We start from the raw sequence: 11,939 nt of genomic DNA, 5'->3' as shown, positions 1-11,939 counted from the left end.
CAGCCTGTTGGCGCAAGGCAACCAGCAAATGGGAGGCCAAGCATCTACAGCTCAAGGAAGCCCAAGAAACCTTTGAAAGAACCCAAAACGTTCCTCAGAACTGGTCGAGAATGGCTTGTCTGATGGGTTCCATCTTTAATGACAACAAAAGAGCATTATGGGAATCTGACCAGTTCCGAATCTCCAAGGACATCTGATCAGTTTGGAAAATATAGGTGCCTGACATTCAGGACCAGTTAAAGAAAATTCTGTCCACCATTCCACTTTCCTTTTGAGGAGCTGTATGAGAATGGGTTAAATTTCCTTTTTGCTCAAGACTCCCTCTATTAAAAATACATTACCCCTCACCCCTCCCCAACCTCACCCTTCTCACATCCCTCAATAGTATTTAAAAAAAAGAGGCTTATTTGCCTAACAATTTACCCATGTTGTAGAGCTGGAAGGTTCAATTTTAGTGGTTATATTACCGGTGATATTGGAACTTCTCATTGGCTGCATATTGGAGGGGTCCTCGCAGTGCCCTAAAGACTCAAATGGCAGGATGATGTCACAGACATTCCTCCCATTGGCCAGTTCTTCGCTATATAAGGACCAGCATCATACACGTCATGGACTAAAGCAAGCATTGTAGTCATTGACCACAAGGAAGGAAGCTTGGGTAATTACGCTGCTCCTGTTTTTATTATAAACAGTTTTGTGGATTGTTTTCATTATAAAAAGTTTTTTTTTTTTAACACTGTGTTTTTTTGACACTGTAATTGTATTAAACATTGCAGGGCTGCAGGGCTGCAGGAAAAAAATGAGTATTTTTGACAATAATCTGACAAACTTCCATCTGAGATCTGATTTTTTGGTCTTTTTTATTTTACAATAATAAATCTTTTTAAATTATAAGCATCCAATCTTTATTTTCCAAAGAAAAGATATAGGATGCATAGTATTGGACATTATAGGAACATTATAGGATTTATAAAACATTATTTGCAAACCATGCAACTTTATTGCTTCTTGTGTATAACTGGTTAACAGGCAATATCTCCTAGGAAAGAGCAAGGATTTGTATCCTTCTTGTTTTATTCCCTCTGCAGGCTGTGTAATCTGATCTCCCTGGCATTTCATAGAACAGTTACAGGAGCTGAGGAAGCCTTGGTTTATGTTTTGTGTCGGCAATGATAAATAAAAAATATTCTTCTATGAAATGTTATATTTCCTTAACAGGAAGGGAATTTAATGTACTTTAAGTACTGAATATAGAAAGTATATAAAACATTAAAGCTCCTGATGCTGATTTATAAAAAAGTTAACTAGAAGGCTGCAAAAAGTGTAAATTCCTGAATTTGGATTGGGACTGGGATCAAGTGATCCGTATTCGTGTGCTGACAGGAGCAGAGAGCTGACTTTATCAGTCTATTGCTGCTCCTTCCCTGTCCAATCACAGGCAGGGGGCGGGAAGCTGACCTGTCTGTGTTACTTTAATGCAGCAGGGAAATGTCTGGTCACCAAGCTGGCAGGATTTTGTGAATCTCAGGACTGGCTGGACATAAATACAAATCATTTGCAATCAAATTGGTTGAATAGTGAAGGCACTCACTTGCCAGGATCACCATGTCCATTCCCCAAAATATGCTCATGATCCAACCGACCATGACGATGGCTGTGAGGATCTGGATGAGGGCGGCGGCAATATTCAGCCAGAAGACGCAGCATATGTGCCGGTCGGGGAGGTCTGTCCTGGCTCCGCACAGCACGGTGAACGCCGATACAAACGTCCCTGAAAGAGGAAGGCAGAGAAAGGTCAGATGGGGGCGACACCACAGGAAAAACAAAAAAACAGCGCCGCCTAATGGAGGAGACTGGGAGATCATGGAGGAAATCAACTATTCATTAATATACCAGATGGGGCATTAGTTGATATGGATGGATTTTTTTTTATTTTATACAGAAATTCCCAGATGAAGTCTAAATGAATCAAATTTCATTTAGTTAGAAGCGACACAACTTTTTTTTTCTTTTTTAGACCCAAAAGGAACAATACAGCCAATCAGCACATCCAGGAAACCCCACCTACCCACCTATCTTGGTGCCTTTTAGAACCCATACATCATTCTATTTATTGTTTTACCATTTTTGTATAGAACAGGGAAAGGTGCAGGCTGCCAAGGAGATTTTTCTTCATTTCCTGCCCAAAAAGGCAACAGGAAATTAAAGAAAATCTCTAAAACAAAAACAGAATTTGCATCCCATGAAGCTGTGCCTGAACCAGATGGAGGAATTTCTCTTCAATAGCCCTGATGACAAAAAAGAAATGTTGAATTTTTCTGTTTATGGTCAACAGGAAAAATAAAGGGGGGATTTCCCTAGAGAGCAAAAAAAACGTGGAACGGGGTATAATCTTTCCAATTTTATTAAAAAAATTATTACATTTAGGAGTAAAATTATGTAAATTTATTTATCTGCTTAAAGGAACCCTTGTATGGGGCCCTTTTATTTGTAGTTCTTTTTTTTTCATTATGGGTGGCAAATACCTGGTGATCCTGCCAGTCTCTCCCTGCTTCTTTCTAACCCTGGTAAACATGGAAGCTGATTCTCAGTTTTTAGTTGCATTCCTAAGTTTATAATTGGATTTACAAGAATCAAAGCAAATGCTTGGCGCACCTGTACTCCTATGCTATATATCCTGTAATCAAGTATATATTGAGAATTTACCCCTGAAAATACCAGAACCTTGAAAGAAAAGAAAGAAATCTTGTTTTATACTCAGGTCACACCAGTAGATGGTGCTATGTCCTCGTGTAAAGTGTGTGACAATCTCTTGCTTCCAGAGACAAGAGACATGATCTTGTTACACACTTTACATGAGGATACAGCACCATTTGCTGGCAGGCAATGATAACATGCAAAATATCATTTAAGAGCAAAAGTACAAAATACTTTAATTTGTAAAACGGGGAATAAAGAGATACAGACCAGACTGAGCCCATGTGGTTTTTCCACATCATGGATATATTTATTCACATAAATTTTATTGGCATTTCTATAGATTATTGCTTTGAATGTTAGCAGTGATGGACTCATTGTGTTCCCCAGGTTTTTACTTGACTTCAAGGATTTTCTTGTAATTTCAGGTAAAAATAAGTACATTGGTTTATTTTTGGATCGGTTTATATTTGAGTATATATGATGTCTTTTTTTTTCCCCAGAGTTACATTTTAATTCTGGCACACAAATGTGCATCTGACCTTCGTGTTTTTTTTTTTTTTTTCTCATGTCCCTAAATGCCTTTTACAAGTGGCGTGACATTTCTCATATTACACGCTTACATGGAGAGGATTCTAGAGAAGAGAATAATATCTCTATGAATAATATATATGTAGACGTGATGTTTGTAGACAGAGTGCTACCATGAGATGTGTTATACGGTCAGATCTCAAATCTTTATTCTGAGAAATGGCATATACATCTGTATGGGGTTATATTAATCCCGGTATCAATTTCTGGGTTGTCTTCCATCCTAGCCTGGTGGTGGGTGATCCCTAATGATCTAGAGATTAGCACTAATGTGGTGACATTATCAGTGCTTTATGCAACTTCACCATCATTTGTAAGTACATGGTGCCCTGGATATGCTTCCTTGGGGGCGGGTCTATCATGCTCAGTACTTGCAGCCTTCAGATTTCAAATAAGAAAACTGGGGACATCTTGTGGTGGAGAAAGGTACTGTAAGGAACAGCTCCAGGTTGCATTGCAAAACTACCTAATGAGATAGGGGGGTTGTGTTTAGCACTGTATTAGACTCTTACATATACTATATTCCTTTTTATATATTATTATGCCCAAGATATTCAAAATGGAAATGTCAATAAAAGGTAACATCATATTCTGCTTTTGCTTTAGACTCCTAATCCCAACAATGGACCAAGCCTGGTTGGTATACATGGAAACCATCACTTGCAATCCCTGTTGGAAGTGTCCATCTGGTGCCCATGTGAAAAGATGAGCACAATTGGACAGGGACAGAGTGTTGTCACCCTATAACAGGAGGTGTCTGAACAAGGACCTTCATGGCAGGATCACTAATTAATATTTAATAAAAGATTAAAAAATTTCTTTTGAATTGACATTGACATGATCACGCCTATGTAAAACTTTTTATATTTAATTTACATATCTGTTAACTGCTAATGGAACAAAGGTAATTATCCTGCTGAGATATCAATGTCAGAAATTATTGATTTCCTCTCATTTCAGCTTGTGTGAGTGAAAGTCACATCACCGCTTTTCCAAATCAACAGAAATAATTTACTTCAATTAGTCTAATAAATTACCTTTATGAGAGTCAATTTTGTCTGAGCCTCGCCGACAGATGTACGAGATCATTAAGTCATCTCATTTATGCAAACTGCTTTGTAAACAAGCTAGACAAAGAGAAATGGAAAATTCCGGGACACAGATCTGTTAGGAGACTCCCAGCTTTAATTTGTTTTTTGTTATATTAAAGATGAGAGTGTTACAAAGTTATTCTTTCTCAACCAATCAGATTTCATTCCTCATTTGTGTAGGAGAGCCCCCTTTTCAGGGATGGAGATAGGGAGGTGTAAAGTGTGTTGTTGCCGAAGGGCCCTTCTTGGCCACAAGGGGCTCCAAGGCAGTACAACCAGGGGCCTCAAGTCAGTTTTGCGCAGGGCCCGCTATTGACTACATTTGCCATTGCCCCCTTACGTTGGTAATTAGTGGATAGCTGCCCCATTGCATTGGTGATCCCTAAATAAATGCCCCCTATATTGAGGAATAATGGGTAATCAGCATATATGTTCCCCCCCTACATTGCTGCTTGGAGAACAGAGGCACTCTGGCATTGCTGGAAAGCAGGGAAATGCCCCCTTTTATCGGTGGCTAAGAGCAAAGCAAAGCTCCATTACACTTTTTGAGGCTGAGGTGGGGATGAAGCCTTATTTTAATGATCAGTAAGAAAAGGACCTCTTAACTGGTGTTTTGTGATAAAAATTGCTTATTAATGGGAATATTGCCCCTTACATTGGTGGTTGGTGTAGCATCCCCTTACACAAGGGGTCGGTGGAAGGAATTTGTCTCACAGATGGCTAAAAAAGATAATTGGACAACTGGATAATTGAAAAAGAAGCCACTTACTTATCAATGAGAGAAAAGAAGAAGGGCCACACTGGTCCCATGCTGGGTAATAATGGTACCAGGACCATGATGGTAAGTGAGAGATCATTTGTGGTCACTTCTTTACCAGCAACTCACACCAATGGGGAACCTTGGTTGGGAAAGGCTGGAGTAGGGCAATCATGGTGGAGGAACATGGTTGATGATGGTTGTTGTTGTTTGTGAACTAATTTGGAGGGACTGTCCTTCTTCATACCCCCCATCTGCCCCTGATTCGGAGGGACTATCCCTCTTCCTACCCCCCATCTGCCCCTGATTCGGAGGGGCTATCCCTCTTCCTACCCCCCATCTGCCCCTGATTTGGAGGGACTGTCCCTCTTCCTACCCCCTATCTGCCCCTGATATGGAGGGACTGTCTCTCTTAATACCTCCCAACTGCCCCTGATTTGGAAGGACTGTCCCTCTTCCTACCCCCCATCTGCCCCTGATTCGGAGGGACTATCCCTCTTCCTACCCCCCATCTGCCCCTGATTTGGAGGGACTGTCTCTCTTCATACCTCCCAACTGCCCCTGATTTGGAAGGACTGTCCCTCTTCCTACCCCCCATCTGCCCCTGATTTGGAGGGACTGTCCCTCTTCCCACCCCCCATCTGCCCCTAATTTGGAGGGACTGTCCCTCTTCATACCTCCCATCTGCCCCTGATTTGGAGGGACTGTTCCTCTTCATACCCAAGTCAATCTGTCCATCTTAGTCTCAGTTGTATTACATTACTATTGCAAAATTTTATTTTGCAGTAAATCATCTGGTCTCTGAATTATTCTATTGTTTTTGTGGAAATGTTAAAATAAAGGAGATGTAATTGTGAATAAAATACTCGTCTCCGTACAGGACTTGTTCCTTCTACAAGTTCAGTTTTGCTTCAACCTACAATGTGTATTACACAAAAGAGACTGACAAGAATTCCAAACCTTCCATTTCCCCTCTTCACATCCCCTCTGTGCCTTTAGTTAGAGCTCCACTTTATTGAAATCTAACAAGAATCTTTCACAGGGTCGGCTTCGTTACGGTTTGAGGACGCAGTTTTTGTGGGCAAAACACCGACTAATTCAATTAGTCAGAATCGCTTTGCATTACAAATCCGCTCGTACAAATTAATTACTGCAAATGAATTGGCAGACTAAATGCTGAAAGAGAGAAAATCCGCCAGACTGAGCAGTAAATCATATAAACCCTTCCCAGCCATTGGGACGCAGAAAACGCCAAAGTATGGAAGTCGTATCTCACATCACACATGAGATGTTCTGAATGTCGATGATGTTACTAACCGGGTGTTATGAAATCCGTATTATGGCTACAGACGTTGTTTTTATAGTGAAAGCTTTTCTACAATGAGATGAGTGAAGCGGAGAGTTTTCATGTTACCAAAATTGTGGGAAAAATTGGGGGATTTTGATGACTTTCAGTATTTTTTTAGAGTTGCATTGGAGTCAATGGGGAAGGTAAAATGAAAGCGTATATCAACCCACTGCTGGGGAGATTTGCTTCCACTTTCCACTTTCTGTTCTGGAAACACAATAAATATAAAATAAAAATAAAGGAAATAAAAAGAAATCTCCCCAAAAACAACTAAATACCCATTTTTAGACAATTGTCACAGAAACAGATTTCCTTCCCTCGCCTAATTCTACAACTCCATATTTTTGGATTTCTCCTTTTTTTGTAGATCAGATTGGATACAAAGATGGCCTTTTGGGTTTGCAACTTGTGCCCATTGGTATGTTAGCCCAGCAGATGACAGCAACAAACGCCTGGAACATGTCACTTGTCCAGCAGCTGGATTGGCCGAGCCCCAGTATACTTGACAGGTGCATTACAGGTGCAGTACGACCCGTTCTGGCTCAGAATTTCTGAATCCGGTTAAATTTCCTGATTTAATCTTAGCCAAATTTTAACTCTATTGAAGAGTCACTACAAGTATATAAAGTACTACTATTCATGTGTCCCCCTCTTTGCCCACAGTGCACCCTCAGCTGTAGCTCAAAGTGATGTCCACCTATTCATGCAGGTGCGACATTGCACAGGGCTTTATGCGCATGTGCACGCAACAGATGCATGTGGCTATGTGTGCAAAGGACATGCGCACACATGTACTCAATATAGACCTATGAGGGCTATTTAGGCCTCTCCATTTCTAGCCACAGGTTGCTGGATCCTCAGCGTGTTTCCTGCTACTCTAACAAGTAATACACTGCCTGATATATTTCTCAAGTATTGACCTCACGTCAACCCTGATTTTGCTTCCTGTCTTCTGTCTACTCTGACCTTGATTATTGTCTGCTACCTGCACTGACCTTGGCTCGTCCTGACCTATATTTTTGCCTGCTACCTGTCCTGATTATCGTCTACTGCTTGCCCTGACCTTGATTATTGCCTGCCGCCTAGTCTGCCTGCTAGTACCCAGCTAAAGCTACGTGCACACATCCAACAGCTCTCGACCGATAATCGGCTCAGGGCCGATATTGGACGAGAATCTGGGGTGTGTACAGCGCTCGTCGTCCATCGTCCAAACGACTGTCCTGGTGGATCCACAGATGATGGATGACGAATGATCCTAATGCAAGGGAAGGGGGAAAGCGCGCAGCAGGGTGCCAATCCATTGTTTTCCCCTCCCCTCTGCATGGAGCAGTACGGTGATGTATGTAGAGCACTCGTTCATGCATCGTGCAGTCCTTAGTCGTTGGAAAGCTTTGTGAAAGATCCTTCCAACAATTATAACTGTATGTGTGTACACAGCTTTAGACCCAGCTTGCCCTGTACCTGCTAGCCAGAAGTCCCTTCACCAAAGCCTGCTCATCCCTAGGGGGTATGACCTGGTGACATACCTGCAGCAAAATAACCAGGTGGCCACTAGGGTTACCGGCCCATAACCCCTGCAGGGTGCTCCGGTGAAGACCAGGAGTCATTTAGAATCTGCTCCCCAGACAATCCTGCATCACCTACCAGGGGTGAAACCCTAACAGTATCCTTGGTGCCTCACTTTAAACCCCAGCTGAAGACAAATACATTGATTTGTGAAGGATTTTTGCTTTAACATACACCTTCCTGCTCTCACACTCCAGTGCTCTATGGTGGCGGAGCTGAGTAATAGCCACAACCCTAATCGGTAGTATCCCTGTACAGATTATAGAGAAGAGGGGTGGGGTGTCCAAGGTTTCTTGGTGTTGATTACAAAGTGCACTGGATCTTTTCTGGATTGCACATATTCCTGTATCTGTGGTTTCCTATTAACAATAAGTAATTTAGACATCCTGCAGGGAGTCACCACTACTGTCCTATATAGCAAGAAAAGTCCCTACAGCAACAGGCTCCTTACTATATTAAAACAAGAGGCTGACACTTCATATGAAGATGGGTTAACGATACAACAGTTCAGCTTTTACTGCAAATGGGAGATCAGTCAATGTTACGTGACAGGTCCACTTGGTTGATCCCTGCACTGGGAGACTTTTTGTTGCTAATGTTTCCCTCCAATTGGTCTTGGGAGGATGCAGAGTCTTATTTCCTCTAAGAATTAGCCTTCTAATGACTGCAATTACCCCTAATGACCGGCCAGACACAAATTAGAGTGCAGATGATTCGGGCTTGTAAAAGGAAATGGACCTCTCGGTGTTTACACATCAGGGAAATACAGCGGCCTGATTACTGGAGCGGAAAGGAAGTCTATTGTTTCTAAAGGGTGTTAAATGGTAAGGAACCAGCGTACAAAAGGGACCTATCGATGAACAAAATGGAACAGAGGCGGGACGGTTAAGCTTAGCATCCGAATTCTTTTGTTTCATCTGATGGAAGACATCTGACTGGTTAATAGGGGAGATGGAGCTGCTAAAAACTTCGCTTTTGTTATAAACTGGAGATCTGCTCCTCCCCGCATCCTCCGCATCATGCAGAACCTAAATGTACAGCTTCCACACTCAATGGGGACTCTTCTCCTCTGTATTATAAAATGTGGCTTTTCTTGGAGAATTATATGGGGCCAATAAGGATACAACGATGTTCGCACGTTGCCATAATTGTGCGCAATGCATGCACGTTAATGCAGGTTGTGTCACGTTCTAACATGCATTGCATTAAGAGTGGAACTAAATTTTGGATCAGGCAGGTCATTGTTGCAGAATGGGACGAGCGATGCCCCTTTCAGCCTCTGCAACTGGTAAAACGAATACCCAACAATACTTCCCCTGCACTTGCCAGGACTGAATAATCTCATCCTGGTTTGGCCAATCCAATAGCCAGATATTGCAAAGACGAAGTAAGGAAGGAGAAATATGGCGGCAACCTGAGAGGGAACGGGGACAGTATAGCAGGTTTTAGGCAACCTATTCATTTTGAAAGGGTTGCCAAGGCACGATAATGGACATACAAACGTGCATGCAGCAATAGAGAAGAAGAGGCCATAGTGCCTCAGTGTGCTGTAATGAGCCTGAATTATTAAAGCTCTCCAAGCCTGGAAAGGATACACTTTCATCGGGGAATCTGGGTGATCCAGCAAACCTCAGTAGTTCAGTACCCCCTGTAAAATGTGCAAATGCTGGACCTTTAGGAACCAGGACAATGGTGCGGGCAACTAAGTGGCTGGCATGGTTCCAGCTGTCAGGAGCTGTGCAGAAACCGCTGTTCCTGAAACAATTCTGAACATAGCCCTAAAGCTTAAAACACAATAAGGACAGCTAAAGCTCACTAGGTTCCATCTATGCCAAAAAGGGGGTCAATGATAGACCCCATAATAAAGATGCATTTAAAAAAATGAGGAAACTAGCATTTTGCAGGATCTCATTATCCTCAGCTCTGGCCTCTTTCATGACAACAAATGAAAGTGTTACAATGAGCAGCGCCTGCAGTCAGTTTAAATTAGTTCCTCCGATTTATAGTTTTGTGCACAAAAACGCCATCCCATCTGTGCCGGGGTCCTGAGCCAATAAACAGACCAATCCAAGGCGGACGGAAGGAACTGCAAGAAGCCGAGCTCTGGTCATGTGACGTGCGCCTATCCAGGAATAGCCAAGATCATCATCCAGTTTAGATTTGACAGATTGCAGCTCAGGATGCCAAGCCAACGTTCCAGCTAACAGACTTCTACCCACGGACTGACTGCCCATTTCCAGCCTGTGCCCAGCGAGGGTTGGCACATCCCAGCATCCCCCCGCACACCACGACTGACACGCTAGATTGAAATGTTCAACCCAAAAGGAAAATAACGGTGACCAGCCGGGGAAAATGAATTCTAATGTGTGCCAAATATTAGAGGTGGGGGCAGAGACAGAGGTCAGAGTCACCCAATGTAATGAAGTCCTAATTAAAGTTGTACCAGGCTGTATCCAATTACAGCCATCACCCAGGGCTCCTTGGAGAGGTGACATGAGGGGCTTGTTAGCTCAGAGCAGAGGGGACGACACAATCTCGCCATATGGCAGGAGATGAATTTGTCTCAATAAAGGGAACGTGTCACTTGTCAGGAACCGGGTGCATAAGGCCACGTCTATTATTACACAGTATTTATATAGCACCACCATATTACACAGCCCTGTACAAAGTCCATAGCCATGTCACTAGCTGTCCCTCAAATGGGCTCACAATCTAATGTCCCTACTATAGTCATATGTCTTTAATACCGTCTACGGTCATTTTGGGGGGAAACTAACGGCATGTTTTTGGAATGTACCCAGAGGAAACCCACACAATTTTGTGGAGAACCTGCAAACTCCATGCAGATAGTGTCCTGGCCGAGATTCAAACCTGGGACCCAGAGCTGCAAAGGAGGGAGTGCTAACCACTGAGCCACCATACTGCTATGTCAATGATGTGTCAGAGATCCCAATGCAATCCGCTAAAACACTCAGCAAAGGGAAGAATGTGACACATAGGTGTGGAAGTTATTTGCTGGTAATGAATGGTCCATGTTTTGTTATATCTGCTCAATAGGTGCAAATAAATCGATGATCATAGCAGAAAATCAAAATTGTCCTGTGCAGTTTTGGAATCTAAAATCCCTCCTAGTTTGCATATTGGGGAAACAGAACAAGTAGTTGTAGAATAAACAGGGAGTAGGGAGAATGGTTTAGCAAAAGAACATTGGGCAGGGATGATACCAGTAATGTGCAGCACTGAAACCCAAAGCAGTGTGATCAGCCATTGCCAATTCTCTTTAGCTGGACTACAAAAGATCTTCCTCTATGAGAAAGAAAATAACGGGAGGTACTTTAGGCAGTCAGATATATATAATGTACAATTTGCTACCTGGTGAAGAACAAGCAAGAAAAGAGGCTGCCCCCACATGGTGAAGGCAGTAACTATTTAAAGCAGAAGTTGCATTTTTTTAAATGTTGGATCAGGCAGTTTATTATCGCAGAAAGGGACAGTCAATAATCCCTCTTACCGGCCTTACTGCTCCAAAAAAGCTAAGCTGGGCATAAGCAGCTCAGCTTTGGTTGCCAGCATACCTGGCAATCCCTGGTTACCCTGCATGTGCCAAGAATGAATGAACTCCATGCCCAGGCCAATCAAGATTGCCAAAGATCATCTCCAAACAAAGATGAAGGAAAAGATGACGGTGCCCTGTGAGGGAACTGGGGACAGGCAAGTATCACAGGTTTAGGTATTATTATTATTATTATTATTATTATTACACAGTATTTATATAGCGCCATCAGATTACGCAGCACTGTACAAAGTCCATAGTCGTGTCACTAACTGTCCCTCAAAGGAGCTCACAATCTAATGTCCCTACCATAGTCATATGTCATCAATGTAGTCC

The 11,939-nt window shown here is 42.5% G+C and overlaps 1 protein-coding gene across 2 annotated transcripts in view; it reads right to left on the bottom strand.

Moving 5' to 3' along the window:
* The window catches only part of STUM (stum, mechanosensory transduction mediator homolog), a 49,680-nt gene that overhangs the window by 17,588 nt on the left and 20,153 nt on the right, over positions 1 to 11,939 (bottom strand). For both annotated transcript variants that reach the window (XM_072409941.1, XM_072409942.1), the window contains exon 2: positions 1,592 to 1,771. In XM_072409941.1, coding sequence (XP_072266042.1) covers positions 1,592 to 1,771 — 180 coding nt within the window. The remainder of the gene's footprint in view (positions 1 to 1,591; positions 1,772 to 11,939) is intronic.

Source organism: Pyxicephalus adspersus, chromosome 4, assembly GCF_032062135.1.
Source record: "Pyxicephalus adspersus chromosome 4, UCB_Pads_2.0, whole genome shotgun sequence".
NCBI lineage: Eukaryota > Metazoa > Chordata > Amphibia > Anura > Pyxicephalidae > Pyxicephalus > Pyxicephalus adspersus.
The sequence above is the reverse complement of the archived record's forward strand: the minus strand, read 5'-3'. Positions and strand labels throughout refer to the sequence as shown.